Source organism: Medicago truncatula, chromosome 4 (assembly GCF_003473485.1).
Source record: "Medicago truncatula cultivar Jemalong A17 chromosome 4, MtrunA17r5.0-ANR, whole genome shotgun sequence".
Taxonomy (NCBI): Eukaryota; Viridiplantae; Streptophyta; class Magnoliopsida; order Fabales; family Fabaceae; genus Medicago; species Medicago truncatula.
Window position 1 is genome coordinate 45,777,883 of NC_053045.1, and position 20,133 is coordinate 45,798,015.

A 20,133-nucleotide genomic window follows, 5' to 3' on the forward strand; every position below is an offset into this window, starting at 1 on the left:
TGGTGGAGTTAAATGAGTCTCTTTCTGTCATCTATAATTACGACATGACGCCTGATTTTCATATCTGGGTTTTGGGTGAAGTGGGTATTAAGGAATCATGGACCAATCTCTTTGTTGTCGGGCCTTATGAAGTTATTTAGAAACTGTATGTGTGGCAGCTGCACATGTGACTAGTTCCAGAGTTGTATACTCCATAACACTATGTGACATTGTTATTTGTATGGAGAAATGAGATATATAACCTACTTGTTCTTGGTAGCAATTAAAACCTAATTGATTGATATAAATTTCCTATTTACTCTACTATGTTTATGTAATGTGGAAAAGCCTAAGGCCTTGTTGCTTCAATAAATAATTAGTTTTAAGCCATTCAGGCATGTTGCGCTTAGAGTACTGCTGTGCCACATGATCAGTGAATTGTTTTGTTGCTTCAGAATGATGACTCTCCACATCATATGCCTTTCCTCAGCACCAAAGGTATGGTATTGGTTTATTTGCTTCATGCTTAGTTAGTTCTATCTTTTGTTGTAGACGGCCTTGATATTGTTTAGTAGTGTTATTATTTTGGTTATACACATATTTGACTGCTAGTTGATGCACAATAGACTTGTTTTTTTAATGTTAGATGAACTCAATTGTAGTAGGTTTCATTCTATGGTCTGTGTGTTCCTTTGCAAACCGGCATTATACCTTCTCCATGTGGGGGTCTTCATATTGCATAGTTTAACTATTTAGCTTTATGATATAGTTGTTATGCGCATAAAAGGGAAGTTTTATGAATGCCTGATTTTATATTATTATTATTATAGATTTTGAGACATGAAATGTCTAAAAGACTCCAATGGTAAATTATAGTTTTGATTTAACGCTAACTGGTAGCATGTGAGGTATAATTTATTGATCTAGATTTTGCTTTCTTTTCTCTGCTCTATTTCAGTACTCTCATGTTCTCCCTTTTCTCAAAGCCTTCTTTATAATAAACATTTTGTGCCAAATTTCCCATTTTAAAATGAGTCAAAGGAGTAACAAATCAATATTCTTGCATCTATATTATATTCTACATAACATTTAGCATCAGTGCATCACTGATCACTCTAAGTCTATTAACAAATAATGGCACAAACAATCATTCTTGTGACACAGAAAACCTCTAGATTCTGCTAATCTTTACCTGTTCATATAAAAATGTAAACAGGTCGTTCCTTATTCGTTCGTTCGGAAACCTTACCCCATTCACGAAATTAAGAACCATGGCATTCAGATTGCTAAAAGAATAATATGCTAGCAACTTCAAACTATTCCTAAGACCCTTAAAGCCACCCATATTATTTGACTGCTGGTACTATTTATACAATGTAACTCCGAGAACCAGCAGCATGTGTAACCTACAAAGAAAATTCTAATCCTGTTTCCTCATATCTACACCTAGCTAGCTGAAAATCCTACCGTCTGTCAATCACAGACAAACAAATCACGATGTTTAAGATGAATTTGATCTCCGCAGTTTCCGTTTTGGTCTTGGCTGCTCCGTAATTGGAATGAGGAACTCTTGGAGCTGCCAAAAGAAAACAAATTGAACAATAATTAGAGGTTAGATTCATAGCCAAAATATGAAAATCTTTTGTATTTCTAAAGTTCCATTGTCATGAAATTTAGGTGATGAAGTGATGCAAATATCACATCCCACCAAAGTTCCAAAAGTATTTCCTAAGGTGTCATTAAACTTCAAAAACACTTAATTAACAAGTCTAATTTAATTGAAGTTTAAGTGAGATTTGGATTTTGGATATTCCAAACAAAAATAATGATATAGAATGTGTAATACTAAGTTCTGTATATTGAACAACAAAAGTCATGGTCATTGGTCATGGTGGTGTTCAGTTCATAGAGGACGCTTTCAAAGTTCAAGCGGCAGTGAAGAATGGTATTTTGTCATACTAACAGAAGTAATTATGATTAAGACAATAATCATATTAACAGAAGTAATTAAGATGACAATGAAATTAAATGGAAAGTTTTAAGTGAAATAGAGTACAGTACGCGTCAAAGAACTTATTTTGGCATTCTGGACACTAAATTACAGAACATATTTCAATGGTACTTCAATGAAAGTTCAATGTTCAACTTGTATGTATGCCTATGCCCCATATGCTCTATGTACTAGTTATTGGAAAATGTTAACATTGATAAAACAATATTTCAATCAATTTGTGATGACAAATATATAGTTAAGACATATGTGGTATAGTAAAGTTATTGCATATACTGTATGCACCTGACCATTTTTTGGAAGGTTGTAAAAAAACATAATGAGTATGGTCCACTCTCATGCACCAGGCCACTTTTTTATATGGAAAATGATAGATAGACATCTCAATGTTGTACACTCTTTGTACCACTGCTGATGTGGCAGGGGTAATATAGAAATTTCACCCCACTATCACTTTTCACTCTCACCCTCCTCTTTTCTCTTACTCTCCTCTCCCTTCACGATCACCCTCCCTCAGCCCTTCCTCCACCCTCTGTCACCCTTCCCCACCCACCGCCCCCTTCCTCACCCACTGTCGTCTTCTTCCTCTCCTCCCTCCCGTTCTTTTTTCCTTTATCTCAAACTCACTTCTCTTTTTGCCTCTTCAATCCTTCTTTGGATCTTTCTCTGTGACAGATCTGAGTGTGTGTGGTGGGGATGAGACGTCGTAGTGATGGTGAGGACAGTGGATGGCGGCGCTGTGGTGGTGAGGGGCGGCGAGATGAAAAGGACGACGGGGGAGACAAAGTGTGTTACAGATCTGAGTGTGTATTGTGGTGGCGAAATACATGAGAATAGTTGTTGTCGTCGATGTCGTATTCCATCGTCGTTGTTACCGTCGCCGAAGTCAGAAACGGAAGAGAGCCGGTGGAGCAGTGTAGGCAGAGAGAGATGAATAATGTGTTTGTTTGTTAGCTGGCGGTTTTTTTATTTTTATATATTAATGGTCAAAGTGGTCAGCACTCATTTTTTATTGTTATAAATGCCACACAAGGGTGGTATGAAGTGGTTCTGCCACCTAAGGTGGTATGTGTATAAGAACTCTTTTTATATTTGATAACATCTCTTAGCCCAAATTTCCATCATTTTTTAACTTAATCTCAAGCCTCAACTTCTGTATACAGCTGAACATAGTTATTAAAATATTATAAGTTGAATTTAGGTACTTAGATGAAGTCAGGTACATATTCTTGTAGAAAAATGAAAACATATAAATACATGACGGTTTCAAATAGATCCAGATTAAGTGGTAAAAAAGTGAGGAGATATACATACTTGTTTGAACCTCAGCTTTTTCCTCTCAGCCTGCATTCATCACACAATATTACCATAAATTATAAGATTTAAGCCACAAAAGTTAAACAAAAGAACAACAAAAAAGAATCAACCAGTAAGGAAAATAGTTATTCTAGCAAAAATATGTTACTCAAATTCAATTCACCAAGGAAAGTTTCAAACTTTTATAGTCAAAAATCATAGAAGAGGGACTCATTTATAGAAAGGTGATATCAACAACAATACATTACCAAAAAACACAACACATTAATAAATGCATAACAATAACAATAACCAATATAACCGCACCTGTTCTTCTTCTAACTGCTTATTCTCTATCTCCAAATGCTTAACCAGGCTCTCAAGCTCAGTAGTATAAGCCTGTAAATTACACCACAATTTCAATCATTCAACAACAATTCTAGATTGAAGAATGTATTATAATAAACTTTTTATAAAGAAATGACAAAAGAAAAAAATAAAAGAATGAGAGAAAGAAACCTGTTTGCGTTCTCTTGACCTAGCAGCAGACTCACGATTCTTGATCATTCTTTTCTGTTTCTGAAGAGCAGCTTTATCAAGCGTTTCATCAACAGTCTTTCGTTTTCCCAAAGCAACTTGTAGAGAATGCGAACCGTCATCAACGGCAGAAGAAGAAGAAGGATATTGATGATGAGGGTAAGGAACAGCACCAGCTTTCACCAAGAAATCTTCAAGAGTAACTTCATCACCACCACCGGCACCGCAAGCAGAAAAACCTTCATCAGAAGAAGGATGATGATAATGTTGTTGATGATGAAGATGGTTTGCACCACCATCAGCGACGATGTCCGTCCAAACATCGTCAATGTTGTTGTTGTTGTTGGATTGTTGTTCTTCCTGTTGATGTTCTTGATGTTGTTGTTTTGCAGCTTCAATTGCAGCAGGGAAAATGTTCTTGAGAATTTCGTCCATGGTGGTGGTAGATCAAGATCAGAGAGAAGAAAAGAAGAAATGATGGAAGAAGAAGAAGAAGATATAGAAGAAGAGGTGCGTGGCAGATCCGGATTTGTTGAGAGAACAACAACCTTCGATGACGCCATGCCTAGTTTATAGGAGAGTTTGTTTTGTTTGTTCAGCTTCGGCTTCGGCTTCAACCCTAAGAAAAGATTCAGAAGCAATAGCACAACAATGAAACAATAGCTATGGCCTTTACTTGAGTTTGGATTTTTAAGATTAATAATCACATGCATGCAAATCCTTTATATAGCTACCCTTTCTTCTCTTCCACGTCCACCTATAAAACTCTCCAAGCATTACTAATTTTTTTGCTGTTCATTCCAATCTTTATTATTTTATTTTTTATTTTTTTTTTATTTTTTTACTTTTTGTTTAGATTTTTAAATTATGTTGGTGAAAATTCTCTTATGATATATTTATATTTTGTTGGTTTTTTTAGATTGACTTAAAAAAGTTGTAGGTAATTTGTCTAATGACCAATAAAATTAGTCCCATGAGTAAATTTATTTGTAATAAATGGAGTAAAAATTAGTTTTTTGGTATCACTTATACATTTACTTATTGATTAATGATTATTAATATTGGATAAATTACCCGTAATTTACGATAAAATATTTATTGATTATTGTGCGAAGAACGAGGATTATTTCATTAATGGACAACAATTTTAAAAGTCAAAACTTAGCGTTGTGAAAGTAAGGAGAGAATTGCTGTTTACACATTACATAAGGCTGTGCCACACGAGTACTTTACGAATTCGTAAAGTACTCGTGTGGCACAGCCTTATGTAATGTGTAAACAACAATTCTCAAGTAAGGAAGCCCCGAATGTAACACCCGTTATCCAAAAGTAATTAAATAATAATTAAACACACAACATTAGAGTAAAACCCAACGGGCATGTCAGACTACATTTTCAAAATTTCTAAATAGAATATAAAAATCTATTTGTTAAACATCCAATGAAATCATCATTTAATTAGCACGGAATATTATCATCAAAACATCAACAACTGTTTAAACCTCCAAAATAATATCTTGGCGTAAAGCCTTAACAACATAATTCAACCAACATAGGGCCACAACATCAAGTTGCAAAATAAGATACATAAGGAATGAAATGCAAATAAAGTAAACCCATCCCGAATGTATCAGAGCCCTATACACGACACTTGAGCCACCACCAACTACTCAGGATCATCTGCAAGTTACCCATAGGAAGGGCAATATTTTCAAGCAGAAGGGTGAGATTCACAACAATAAAATATAGATATTAAAATTCATCAATTGAATCTAACACCCTAAATATAATAAATTCATCATCATCAAATCAATTCATAGCAAATGTATAAATATATACTCATCAACAACATGATCATCATCAAAAGGCAATTACAACCAACAACACCGACTCATGCAAATGACATGACTACACCGACTCATGCAACTGACATGACAACACTGCTAAGACAACACCTCAGACTTCTCAAAGAATGCAAATATGCATGTGGTACCATAATCAGAGCCGAAGCCCTCACCGCTATTTTGAATGGTTAAAGCATTCATCAGGACATAAGTCATCACCGCTTTGAACAACAAGGTGTTCCAGGACATAAGTCCTCCCGATTTGAACGACAAGGCGTTCCAGGGCAGAAGCCCTCCCGCTTTTATGCATATGCGACTAACTCACTTGTGTATATCTACATACAACTCGACCAAATGCATATATATGTATATGACTCACAACTCTATAATGCAACATCATGTATGACTTAACTCAATAAAAGCATACATCCAGCCAACAACAAGTCATCATTATCAATCCAGTAATTCCAAAAAAATGCACAATTAATCATCATCATGCTTAAACATCAATACCATTCATCAACATACCAAAACAGAATCAACAATGCAATACTGGGCAGCTCGCCTCGCAAGCACATCTGCTCGCTATGGCGAACTCAGAAAACGGGTTGCTCGCCATGGCGAGTTCAAGGCGAACTCGAGGCGAACGAAAATATGGTGCTCTCGGGAGTTTTAACATTTTTCTCACTCAAACTTCAATTCTAAGCTTCCTATTCATCTTTTTAATCTAAAACTTGCTCCAGTCCTCTCTAAATTCATTTAGGTACATTAAACTAACCAAAGTACATCTTATAACAACAATTTGAAAATCCAGAATTTCTCACAGGTACTCGCCACGGCGAGTGGTTCTGCTCGCGAGGCGAGCCATGAAGTTGCTCACTCGCCTTGGTGAACCAGGCTACTCGCGAGGCGAGCGATGAACTTCAGTACGGGCAGAATGCAGGTTTTTCCCAAAAATCTCATTTTCCTTCAATTCACTCCCCAAATTGGTTTATAGATGTGAATTAATTTGCTGTATACACTCATAACCTATTTCTAACATCAGAACAACAATCCTCACACTCAAAACCCAATAATTCACCAAGAACATAAATTCCCAATTCGAACATAAAACCTGTTAAACTCAAAATCAGAATTAACATCTATACTACTGAAGCAAACCTCACCATTACCTTAGAATTGCAGAAAGAAATGCACAGCAATTTGGTTTCTGGCTCTACTTGCTCTTTTCTCCCTTTTCTCCTAAAAGTTGATTTCACGTAAAACAGTTTTTCTCATATTCTCTTTTCTTAACTCCCAAAAAAGTAACTCCCCTCTATTTTCATTAAACTCCCCTTAATTCCATTAAATATTAATTAACTCCCCACATCCCAAAATAATACTAATTTCTCACTAAATCTAATTATTATAAAATAAACTATATAATAAAATATAACACACCACATAAATCACCAATATTATTTAAAATCATATAAAAGACTCTAAATAATTCAAAATAAATAAATATATCGACTAGGGCGTTACACCGAACAGGGGAGGAACCACACATGTCAAGTCCTAACAAAAAAATTAGGCTTATTTGATTTAATGGTCCCTCAAATAATTTCAAGTTTTCATTTTAGTCCCACAATTAATAAAACGTACCTTTTGGTCCCTCACCTTTTCCTCCGTTTGCCAAATAAATCATTTGACTGTTAACTTTAATCTCAAATATCTATGGTGAATTAATTTTAACCCTTTGATCTTTTTTAAATAAAGATGACCGTTAGATACACATGTCTATTTTATCCTACGCTATACCACTACCACCTAACCTTTCTTCATCTCCTTCATCTTCATCAATAATATTCATACATTCATCACAACAACCCCAAACCCAGAATAAATAAAAAAACAATAATTTTTTTTTTATTTCCGTCCATTCCAACCTCAATTCTCCATCATCAATGCTCTTCAAACTCTAAACACAAACTCAATTATGTTTTCTCTCAAACTTCTCTTCATTTCCTTTACTGTTATTTTCACAACGTTGAGATTGAAAACTTCTCTTCATCTTCACTCTTATGTTTCACTCCTCCATACCTCTTCGTTACCTTCAACGCCATCATCATCTCCATTGTTGCTTCCTCCAGATTTCACCAATCCCACACTCAACAAATTGACCTCGGAAATGAGCCAGTAGCACCACCAATATCAAGCCTCAACCGCAAATCAGATCCAAATTCCCAATTCCAATTCCAAATTCTAACCCTAATTCAAAAATCGAATTTCAATTCCAATTCCAATTCCAAACAAACCCTGACCCTAATTCCCAATTCCAAAATCCCCAAATTGAATTTCCCAATTCCTAAATTCGTTCTTGTTTTGGGAGAAGGAAAGACAAGGAAGGAATAAAGTTACGGTCCACCATGTATATAAAGATTTTTTTTTTTGTTTAGTTTTGATTTGATGGTGTTGTGTTTTTCTGTTCAATTTATGTATCGAAACCAGCTTGTACCACCCTCTCCGTTGTCCGTCGAAAAGGGAATGGGCATGCTTCTACCACAATAAAAATTCAATCTTTGACACAAATTAACTTGGACAAATACGAGATTATATAAAATGGGTCGAAAAAACTATGAAAATGGCAGTGAAATTAGGAATTTGGAGATGAATTATGTGTGTGATTGAAGAGAAGAGGTTTGAGGGTTGAAAAAGTTTGTTTTTTGTGTGTGTATAGGAAGAAAATCGATGAAATTGGGTTGTTGTGATGGTCCACCATATATATAAAATAAAAAAATTCTAGTTGTTATGATGAATGTATGAATATGATTGATGAAGATGAGGAAGAGGAAGAGAAAGAAAAGGAAAAAAAATTAGGTGGTAGTGGTATATGGTAAGATAAATTAGACATGTGCAATCCAACCGTCCTCTTTCTTAAAAAAAGATCAAAGGGTTAAAATTGGAAAATTTAATAAGGTCTATGGTGGACTATATATAATATTGGTTCACCATATATATTTGGGGTTAAACTTAACAGTCTGGATTTATTTGGCAAACGGAGGAAAAAGTAAAGGACCAAAAGGTACATTTTATTAATTATGGGACAAAAATGAAAATTTAAAATTATTTGAGGGACCATTGAATCAAATAAGCCAAAAAATTAAAAGAATCACAGAGACGACAGACACATGAAAGAAAGTTGGGGCCTAGCAAGCCACTTTAGTAAGCACATGGCCATGGTATCATCCAGGGAATATATTATCGCTGAGTGTGTCGATGCATAGTTTAAATATGTGCTATGCTATTTCAAGGGAAAGAATTTATAAAGAATGCTTCACGAATTGTGTTAAACCATTGGATTTAGGACTTGATGGAATACATGGGGGGTTGTAAAATAAAGAGGTGGAGGTGAGATAAGTAACCAAACAAGCATCGTGATGTCGTCGGGACAAATTTTTTTCGCTGAAAGTAGCAATTCTCTTTAAATATAATGCAATCCACTTCCCTTGACTCGTCCCAAAGCCAAAATCCGACAAGTCAAAGAACTCTTGTATCACAATAGTCACAAAAATAAGATTGGCGATCCATGTCAAGGATGCGACTGAGCTTCTCATACAACGAAGAAAATTAAGGCAATATACTAGAAAAAACTATACTCCAGGGTGAAAGTTTCACATGGATTCTCCTAAACCTCGCAAGGCAATGGGCACCAATGCTTTAACATCAACAAAGGAGAACGAAGGGAATGACACATACAAAAGCATGATCTCATAGCTATGGCGTTAACAAGACTAGAAGTTTCAAACCAATGGATATATACATCTTCATGCAATAATGGAAATATTACGAGGCCCATTTTTAAGTTTTAGGGAGAATTTCCATGTTGCCATGGTCGCGTCGGTGGAGGTCCCAATAACATCATTATTATGGAGTACTTCAAAAGAAAATTTTAGAAAATGAAAAATGTCACTCATCATTTGATAACATCTGTAAAAACAAGAAGAAGATCCCATTTATCTTTCTACGTTAAGGAAAACTCGGGGAACACCAGACTTTAAATTTCCACCACTAATTCAAGCCTACATGGCCAACTTTCATATTTGGAGAGCACTAATAGACCAAGTTAGTTCTTGTGATACCATGTAATCAAATCTATCATGCATATTCTAGGGAATCGACAAGAATATGGAGCCATGTATTGGGTTAGACTTACAAGCCTTCAATGGATCCACCAGTCGACCATGGGAGTATGTGGACTACTCTTGGTCTCATTAAGATACGAAAAATAAAAGAAAGCAGTTAAGGTACAATTCCCCGTAGGAGACTACAAGTCTTGGTATAAATGTATCGTCGAAAGGCTGACATTGATAGAGCTAACACTTGCCTTTTCAGTGGTTCTTTTATAAATCAAATATCATAAATAATCATATGAGATATCTACTCTCCATGACGACATCGCTGCAAGAAGATGCTTCATGGCTGCGTAGAATAAGCATAACACATTACTGCTACAAAAATGGCCGAAAGGGGAAAAGATAAAGGCAAAGCCAAGAACAAAGGCCAGACATTTTTTTATGTTAGCATAATTGAGATTGAATCCTAATTCATCAAGTTGGACCTCCAAAAGCAAAACAAGAAAAACCTCGATGAAAAATGTGATTCTCTGACCCATTTCCAGATGAGGAGTTTTCTATAAGAATACCATCAAGATGAGACTTTAACTTTAAGAGCTCAAAAAAATGTAGCTCACTAGTTGACAATGTACCCTCGATGTCAATATACCCAACATCAATCATAGAATCTCTTAGAATCTCTTGCCACTAGTTGACAATATACCCTCGACAAAAGCATTGCCCAACGACGTAGGAAGCAATCATTCGAGAAGGAAGAGGTTGTCGAAAAAGTTGCAAGATACCTCCGAGAGGAAAATTTTATTTTTGAGGCCAAGTACAATTTGACTCTTTATTGTTGTATTTGTTAAATAAAATCAAATGGAAAATGGAAAATGGAAAATGTGTGTTGACTATACTGATCTTAACTGGGTTTTCCCTAATGACGCTTGTTCTCGGTACAATCAAATACCCATGGTCGAAATTGACAATAAAAACATAGTGTTCATGAACAAATCGACAATAAAAATATTGCTTTTCCAATCTAGGTAACCTACCATTGATCTTATCCAAAATAAAATGAAAATCAGAATTTTTGACTCTACCAATAAGCATAGGAAACCCCAGGCACTTGCCAAGTTGAGTAATTTATGCGTCTTGGACCGAGGCACATTAGAAGAAGTTGTGAACTTAGACTTTTAGATATTGATCTTCAAGTGAGACACAATAAAGTTGTTGCAATACATCTCGAACTAACTTAACTTGAAAAAATTTAGCTTCGGCAAAGAGAATGCATTCATCGGCAAACAAAAGATGATAGAAACAAGATGAAAGACATACCAACTTATATATTATAAACTATTTTTTTATCGAGATTAATTTATATGCACCGACTATGTCAAATTTTGTTACACATACATCAAATCAAATGCGCCATATATGATTGGATTATACACACAATGTCTTAAATAAGTACGACCCCAAAATAAAAATTGTATATGGCACACGCATAAAGGAAAAAAGTGAAATAATTTAATCACCTCATTTAATTCTCTTGTCTTTTTACCTTTTTATTTGTGTATGTATGTTCTAACATTTTTTATTTGGGAAGTAAATATCATTTTGATTAAATACATATATAAATGAGAGGTTTTACACTATATATATATATATATATATATATATCATGTATATAAATTAAATATTTTATTATAAACCAGTGGTTTTGCCGTATCAACCAGAGCAACAAGCTCGTTAAAATAATTATAAACTAATGAGAGAAAAATGTAACTAAATAGGAAAAAGTCTTTTTAAAAAAAAAAACAAAAAAAAAAGGAAAAAGTCTTGCATAAAAAAGATCGAAAAAGATAAAAAAGAAAATAGTATATATAATTGTGTAAGTTTCCTAAAAAAATATATTTTTGTGTGACCATATTCTGCGGTAATTTATATTTTTCACCAAATAGTTATCATTCGACCTCATTCTTAAGCTACAAGTTTGTTTATTAAAAGAGATGTTTAAATTAATAAATTCTATGGGTAAGTGATCCAAGATTATAATCTATCGAAATAATAAGAAAACAAATATCCATAGTATAACCGACCTACCTTAAGTATATATAAATGAAAAAGTAAAATATCTTACATAAATTCTTGATCAAGACATTTCCTCTAAAAAAAAATCATGGAAAAGGGCAGGAACAAGAAGAGGCCGGTTAAGCTCTCCCTATCGGAGATCGAAGCAGCAAAATTTCTCGTACAACTCAGCAGCGGAGATTTCGAAGAAGATCAAAACAGCAATAACAATAGCAATAGCTATAGCGTGAGTCACAACAAGGTTGATTCCGGTGGTGATGTTGTATCATCATCTACTGTTTTGTCAGATTCTGAAAGTTGCTTTGCAAGAACAAATAAGAGGTATCGTTACGTTAATATTGATGAGTTATATAGAGCTACATCTCCTTTGCCTCCTGTTAAAGCCAGGATGATCAAGAGAAGAAAATGATAACCGATGAATGATATCTTAACATATATATGTATATATTGTTCTTTGCTGAATCGTGTTTTAATAGATTAGTTACTAATTTCAATGTTTGTAACTTTTGATGTGTGGATTATGTATATATTAATATTTCACTTTCCTATACTGCATATATTTGTTTTGGTTAAATAATGTGAAGATTTAGATGTGATTAGAACCCAATTGAAATTTGATCAAATCTTTGCATCTTTTGTTAATTTTATATTTTATACTATATATTGTTTGGCATGGCAGCGAAATATCAATGGACAAAATATTGACTATGATATAAAAGAGGAGTTAGGAGTAAGTAAACATCGACCTGGTTATGCATATGGCTAATAAAACTGTTTCAACTTTTAACTGTTTTAGTACTTCCTTCCAAAAACTGTTATACTACTACTGTCATAGAGCAAGGTGCCCATGAGATTACAGAAAAAACAATTATGGGTGGGTGGCCAAAAAATATTTAGTCGTGCTTGAAATTGGGAACGGTGATGACCTGATCTTAAAGATTCAAATGAGTTTGCACATTTTAATTTTATACTATATATTGGATATAAAATCATTCTTGAAATGAATATATGAAATATTAAAAAAAAGTATGTACGTTTGAGAATATCTCATCTATTCATTTCAAATTTCAATTCGCACACATTCAAGGATAGAAAAAAAATCTATCCTTTCCCTCTTTTATTTTTCTGAACCAAACAAACATATTTTATTTCATTAATCAAATACGGAGCTATACAATGAGGAGCATAATCGAAAACTTGGCGACTAACATAAGACAAAACCACTCTAGTTAAATAATGAGCAGCGTGCTGGCTTGCGTTCAGACAAACTTTAACTCAAAATTACAATGTAAGGCTAGAAAGCTCCTAATTCTTGTAACCAAACATTACCTTCGGACAATCTTAACTTTTTCTTAACGGAAATGCTTTAACTTTATGAATCATTGCAAGGCAAAAGACAAGAATATAAATCCAAGCCATGTATCTTATTTTGAGGTGCCCCATGTATTCCACCACATCCCACTATTTTATGTTTGTGCTTATAAAGTGTAATTCTTGCATCTATTGTCCGTTGTTTTCGTACTAAATAGCAAAGCCCTTCTTGCATCTATTGTCTGTTGTTTTCGTATCAAAGACTGGATTTCTTGATCTTATACCCCTTTTCCAATTGAGTTTATTACCCCGATGATTTGGCAACTCAGAGAAAGTTAAAGAGTGAAATGATAAGGAGGTCAATGATTTGATCTTCATCTTCCACGTTAAAATTTACTAACACTTATCGTTTTAAAAAATGACATATTAGGTGTAATCATCGATGAACCCACACTACTAGATGAAAACTTAGACAATTTATAGGTAAATGTTCTCATTGAATAAACATGAGAAAATAATGTTGAAAGGTTAGTTTAGAGTTGAGATTTGAAACTTGAGAAAATCTGAGAGAATTTCTTTTAAAGAAGAGACATTTAGCTTCATTCAACAAAAATTACTATGGAGCTCTCCCTCATGCTGGTTTTGTCATGGTGTCATTGACTTATCCCACATTTCTTTTGCAACTATGATACCAAACCTGCACCTTTAGTCAATGTATCCACCTTTTAATCCCAGCAAATACAAAACTAGCAACCAACAAATTAATTATGAAAAATTTCTTAGATGATTAAAGCCACTTTTTTTTAATACAATTTTTTTTTTATCAAGTAGCCTAGTGGCTAGAGAAATTCACCTTAAAAGTGAATAAGTGAGGTGTCCGGGGTTCGAACCCCGACCCCTGCATATAATATACATTGTCCTTAACGAAGTGAGCTAAGCTCATGGAAACTTTTTAATACAAATTTAACCCCCGCAATCTTAATTTTTTGGATGGTTATACGTACCTTTTTTTTTTTATATGATACAAACAAGTTACATTTTTGAAACAGAAAATTTGAGAAAAATATCCAAATATAAATCACATTATGAAAATATATTTTAATAATAAGTATGTTTGGAAAATATAAACACACATTAAATATGCATATAATTTGTCCGTAAAATCTAACTCGGCTGATAATTCTCATTTATTAGCTGTACACCTTACTCATATTCGAATATGAAACTATGAAGTTGTGTTGTGTATTGTGTTTTAGGAGCGTAGCAAAAACAAAATCAATATGTTTTAGGATTTTCATATAATATAAATTGAAATTTGTAAAACGCATGAGAAATTAACAGGGTGAAAAAAGAAAGACTAATTTATTTCGGACAACAACAAAGTCCATACATGGCCCATGAAGTGTATTAAGATCCGAAGCCCATTGGTGTCTTTTAGGGTAAAGAAAATGAAGAAACTCTGCGGCGAGAGCATTATATAAAGCCAGAAGCACTCATCAAACACTCACACATTTCTTCCCCTCTCATCTCATTCTATATATTGCGGCTGGTAAGCTCTCTCAATATCACTCGCCTTGATCCATATCTGTTAATTTTTCTGTGATCGTTTACTATTTTCGATTCATCTGTTTATGCTTTTTTCTTTTTTGTTTTGTTTTGTTTTTTTTTTTTTTTCAGTTGAATCAGGAAAACATGTCTCACAGGAAATTCGAGCATCCTCGTCACGGTTCTCTTGGATTTCTCCCTAGGAAGCGTGCTGCTCGTCATCGCGGAAAAGGTTTTTTTATATTTTGATTTAATATATGTTATTCATTGAAATTTGTTGCGCGATATATATATTTTTTTTTAAATCAATGGTTTAAATTTGATAAATCTAAGATTTTGAAATCGATTTCTGATTTGTAGTTTTTTTTTTTTTGAATCTGAAGGAATCTTTTCTTCTTCTTCTGTGCATTATATCATTTTATTGCCATTTCCTTTGCGATGATTGAAATTGCTTCCATTGATAATTGTTTAATCAAGGCTGGAATCTCGAAAATGGCTTATCTATCCTTAATCCTATATTAGGATTTTGGTTTGGAATACAAATGAGCTAGAGAATTGGCATTTTTTTGCCATAGGCCTTTGGTTTGGAAGCTTTTTGTTATCACTCATGGAAATTGGTGGTTTCATGATTAGTGTACTGAAATTTTAGTTTCCAAGAATTGTATTTTATCAGATCAGATAAAATGGTTGTTTTATGTGGTAGTTATATGCTACAAATTAATGCTCAAATTTTAATTGAAATATGCAGACATCTAAGTTCTTATTATTTATTATGAGCCATTTACAAGAGCTAACTTGTTTTTATTTTATATATTTGCTTTTTTTAATTAATAAAATTTTCAAATATTTTTGTTAATGAATATGTAATTTGTAAATCTGAATATCTGAATCTGTCCATTCCTCAAAATTGAAGTTGATTTGTTAACGTTGTATCCTCAAATTCATTGTTAAAGGGTTCAATATTGCTTTTGCCAGAGTTGTAATAAATTGAGTAGTGATTAGGATCATTTTGGATGATTCCCAATTCATATTTCTATTCCAGGCCTGCATTATTTTAAACATAATTTATGTGTTTCTTTACATTGTTCACTTTACAGTCATGATATGATGCTGGTTACTTTATTTCTTACAAGTAAATCTTGGAATTGGCAAAGTTATATGATTATTATAATTTAGGTCGGTTTGTTTTTTGCGTTATCATAATTTTTGACAACAGTCTTTGTTTTGTTTGTATAATGTGTGTGCAAGTATCTCTGCTGTTTGTTGTGTACTTATCTATACTACACATTCATTTATATGTCTTTTGTTTTAAAAAATTGTTTTGTTTATGTTAAGAGGTTGTTGCCAATATTGAAATACAAATTGGTTCCTTCACACCCTTATACGATACAAACTCTTTATTTATTCATTATGATGTGACCAATTTTGAAGCTGTGGTTAGTTTTGAAATACAAATCCGTTCATTTGCATGTAATTAACACCTGGGCTGATATTATTAACCAATCCGTAGTTGATAGTCAAGGTCGTGTAATTAACACCTGGGCTGATATTATTAACCGTGCTAACCTTGGTATGGAAGTTATGCATGAACGTAATGCTCATAACTTCCCTCTAGACCTAGCTGCGGTCGAGGCTCCATCTATAAATGGATAAGATTTTGGTTTTCAAAAAGGATACGCCTTTTTGAAAATAAAGGGGTAAAGGAGTAATATCAACATTGTTGATATTACTCCCCCTTTTACTTTTTGTTAGTAGTCTTTTTCTGTATACAATACATATACAGAAATTAATCAATTATTTATTAAGTTCATTTAGCATTTTTCTTTATTTCAAAAAAAAAAATTTCAAAATTTTAATTTATACGTTTCTCTCATCAATCTTTTTGTAATTATAAACACTGTTTTGTTTATTATAATGTGATAATTAGGTTGGGACCAATTTTGAAATACAGGGATTATTAGGTTGTGACCAATTTTGAAATACAAATCAGAACATTCACAATCTTATATGATACAAACTGTTTTTTTATATACAAATCCAGACATTCACAAGCTTTGATACAAACTTTGTTTTGTTTATAGTGATATACAGAATCTAACATTCACAAGCTTATATGATACAAACTTCGTTTTGTTTATTGTGATTGTGAGGTTGTGACCTATTTTGAAGATGTGACAAACTTTTAATGTGATTATGAGGTTGTGACCCATTTTAAAGCTGTGACCAGCTTTGAAATACAAATCATTTTGTTTGCAAGCTTAAATGATAGAAACATGTGTTGTTTATTATAAGTTGATAATCTGATTATGAGGTTGTGATCAATTGTGAGGCTGTGACCAAATTTGAAATACAAATTAGTTCATTCACATGCTTACAAGACACTAACATCTTTTTGTTTATTATAATGTGATTAACTTGATCTGTGGAGTGCTATCCCGTTATCCGATGCATATTATTTTTACACCTATTCACCTAATATATTACCTAGTAGCCCTGTTTAGTTACTAATGTTGTCCCTGTTTTCATTCCTTGAACACTTTTATCTAATTTGCCCTTGCAGTGAAAGCTTTCCCAAAAGACGATCCTACCAAACCATGCAGGTTGACTGCTTTTGTGGGTTACAAGTCTGGTATGACCCATATAGTTAGGGAGGTGGAGAAACCTGGATCAAGTAAGTGTGATGTTTTGGAATTTCTTCATGATTAACATGTGTTTGTTTTGTTGTCTATTTTTTCATGGTTCCTGATATGTGTTCTTGGTAACTATAACTGATGACATTCCTTTATATATTGTAGAACTTCATAAGAAAGAGACATGTGAAGCTGTCACTATCATTGAAACTCCCCCAATTGTTGTTGTTGGAGTGGTAGGATATGTGAAGACTCCACGAGGCCTTCGCACACTCAATACTGTTTGGGCTCAGCATCTCAGTGAAGATGTCAAGCGACGATTCTACAAGAACTGGGCCAAATCAAAGAAGAAGGCTTTTACCAAGTATACCAAAAAATATGAAACTGATGAAGGAAAGAAAGATATTCAAACTCAGCTGGAGAAATTGAAGAAGTATGCCACTGTTATCCGTGTTCTTGCTCATACTCAGGTACCAAAAATGCTATTGTTGGATCTTCTTTTTATTTCTTTATGTGCACTTTTTGAAACAACATTTTTCAAAATGTTTATTAGTGAGCCATATCAGGGTTGATTAAGATTCGCACATCTGTCTTTATTATTGATATAAGTCTCATGTTGATCAAATAACCTAAATCTAGCCTTTTGTGTTATATTTATTCTCTTAAATGTGGTAGCTTTCAATTTGTTAATTTTAGACTTAAAGATACTACTGTTGATGCTGTAATTTGTTCTTTTTAAATGTGGTAGCTGTGTCATTTTGTTAATGTTAGACTTAACTACTGTTAATGCTGTAAGCTAAATGTATTTCTTCGTTTACTGAAGGTAAGGAAGTTGAAGGGTCTGAAACAAAAGAAAGCTCATTTGATGGAGATCCAAGTTAATGGTGGAACAGTAAACCAGAAGGTGGACTATGCATACAATTTCTTTGAAAAGCAAATCCCAGTGGATGCAGTTTTCCAAAAAGATGAGATGATTGATATCATTGGAGTAACTAAAGGTAAAGGTTATGAAGGTGTTGTAACTCGTTGGGGCGTCACTCGGCTTCCTCGAAAGACTCACAGAGGTCTTAGGAAGGTTGCTTGTATTGGTGCCTGGCACCCTGCCCGTGTTTCATTCACAGTTGCCAGGGCTGGTCAGAATGGATATCATCACCGTACTGAGCTGAATAAGAAGATCTACAAGGTTGGCAAGCAGGACCAAGAGTCACATACAGCCATCACTGAATTTGACAGGTATTGTAGTAGATAAGTATTGCCAATAAAATTTGTATCTTAATCTTGGTAAAGTTCAAATGTTAATTGCAAATTCTCTTTATAAGATAAGATTATGCTCTACTGAAACACCACCTTTGTTACCTGCAGGACTGAGAAGGATATTACTCCTATGGGTGGATTCCCTCATTATGGTGTGGTGAATCATGATTATCTTATGATCAAGGGAGGCTGTGTTGGACCAAAGAAGCGTGTTGTCACTCTTCGCCAGTCACTACTCAAGCAGACCTCTCGATTGGCTCTTGAGGACATCAAACTGAAGTTCATTGACACCTCTTCCAAGTTTGGACATGGCCGCTTCCAGACTACTCAGGAGAAACAGAAGTTTTATGGTCGTTTGAAAGCTTAGTTTATTCTGCTTTTGTGACGTTTATCAGTATTGTTAGGAGAAGTCAATCAAATTTTGCATCCAAACAAGACATTTAGTGGTTTTTGTTATTTTTTAGTCGGTTGTTGTTTACATTTCCCTTATCGAGAACACAGTTTTGTTCTTTACTTTGGAACACCTTTTGTGGTTATAATTATATCAGCTAAATGTTGATGGTTTTGAATATTTGCATTTTATTTCAAACTAGCCTCCGTTTATTTCACTAATCTTCCGAAAACAGTAGCACGAATCCGGAACTGGTTATTCAGGGGTACCATTGCAATTTGCAACTGAAGTTCTTCTCGTTTCAATGGAGAATTCAACAATTGCTGCAACAAGTGAAAAAGTGAGTACCTAAATACCTGAAGATGTTGCCTTCTCCATTCTATCCAAACTCCCTCTCAAATCTTTGAAGCGATTTGAATGTGTTCACTAATCATGGTCTTTTGTTTCAAAACCATCATTTCATGAACATGCTCCGTAACAATTTCTTATCTAATTTACATTGTTGTTCTTATAAGACCAAGCATCTCTACTCCTAAAGTTGGCTGAATGTATTCTCTTTCGACGAGAGGTTTGTGAATAAAGTCAAATTAGATTGGTTAAATCCATTTACAAACAACAACTATTAGCGTTAATGGCACATTTTGTCTCGAATGTTCTTATGATAATAAACATGTACTCCCTCCGGTCCTTATTATAAGAAACAGTTGATTTTTTTGGTTCATTGTATAAGTGATGTATCTAGTCTACATTTACAATAAAATACATTAATTATTCTATGAATCTAAAAAGTCAACTTTTTCTTATAATAAGGACCGGAGGGAGTATTATGGAACCCAGCTACCAACAAATTCAAGGTCATTCCTCATAGTCCGGTTGAGTTTGTTGAATCATCTATCCCGGATATTGCTAAGGATCTTGTCAGTGTTGGAGTTGTTTCTTAATCTTCAAGGATTCGGGTATGACACTATTACAAATGACTATAAGGTCATTCGTTATGCATGTTTTGTTGGTGATATACTGATATTCATGATGCACAATTGGCAGATGTATTAGAGTTCTTATTGCGAGATGTATCTTTAGACTCCTTATGGGAGGTTTATAGCCTAAGAAGTAATTCGTGGAGGAAACTTGATGTTGACATGCCTTA

At 33.9% G+C, this 20,133-nt stretch overlaps 2 protein-coding genes across 2 annotated transcripts; one reads left to right on the forward strand and one right to left on the reverse strand.

Annotated features, from left to right (window-relative positions):
- Nucleotides 1-1,302: 1,302 nt before the first annotated feature.
- On the reverse strand, nt 1,303-4,258 carry LOC25493326 (G-box-binding factor 4). The gene is made up of 4 exons (XM_013601805.3): nt 3,806-4,258; nt 3,614-3,685; nt 3,305-3,334; nt 1,303-1,555 (listed from the first exon to the last, which is right to left on the reverse strand). The coding sequence occupies exons 1-4, from the start codon at nt 4,256-4,258 to the stop codon at nt 1,481-1,483; spliced, it is 630 nt and encodes a 209-aa protein (XP_013457259.2). The 3' UTR covers nt 1,303-1,480.
- A 10,378-nt stretch (nt 4,259-14,636) lies between these two features.
- On the forward strand, nt 14,637-19,166 carry LOC25493328 (60S ribosomal protein L3). Its single transcript, XM_013601807.3, has 6 exons — nt 14,637-14,715; nt 14,844-14,943; nt 17,272-17,382; nt 17,507-17,811; nt 18,165-18,574; nt 18,704-19,166. Exons 2-6 carry the CDS (start codon nt 14,859-14,861, stop codon nt 18,960-18,962), a joined length of 1,170 nt encoding a protein of 389 aa, XP_013457261.1. The 5' UTR covers nt 14,637-14,715; nt 14,844-14,858; the 3' UTR covers nt 18,963-19,166.
- Nucleotides 19,167-20,133: the final 967 nt, after the last annotated feature.

What these genes read in the sequence shown, in the direction of transcription:
- LOC25493326 (XM_013601805.3), bottom strand. Translation starts at nt 4,258, where the DNA reads ATGGACGAAATTCTCAAGAACATTTTCCCTGCTGCAATTGAAGCTGCA. An exon ending in AGCAGTTAGAAGAAGAACAG is followed by an intron (nt 3,335 to 3,613) that starts GTGCGGTTATAT and finishes TGATGAATGCAG; the next exon opens with GCTGAGAGGAAAAAGCTGAG. An exon ending in AAAAGCTGAGGTTCAAACAA is followed by an intron (nt 1,556 to 3,304) that starts GTATGTATATCT and finishes TTCTTTTGGCAG; the next exon opens with CTCCAAGAGTTCCTCATTCC.
- LOC25493328 (XM_013601807.3), top strand. Translation starts at nt 14,859, where the DNA reads ATGTCTCACAGGAAATTCGAGCATCCTCGTCACGGTTCTCTTGGATTT. An exon ending in GTGTTCTTGCTCATACTCAG is followed by an intron (nt 17,812 to 18,164) that starts GTACCAAAAATG and finishes CGTTTACTGAAG; the next exon opens with GTAAGGAAGTTGAAGGGTCT. An exon ending in GCCATCACTGAATTTGACAG is followed by an intron (nt 18,575 to 18,703) that starts GTATTGTAGTAG and finishes TGTTACCTGCAG; the next exon opens with GACTGAGAAGGATATTACTC.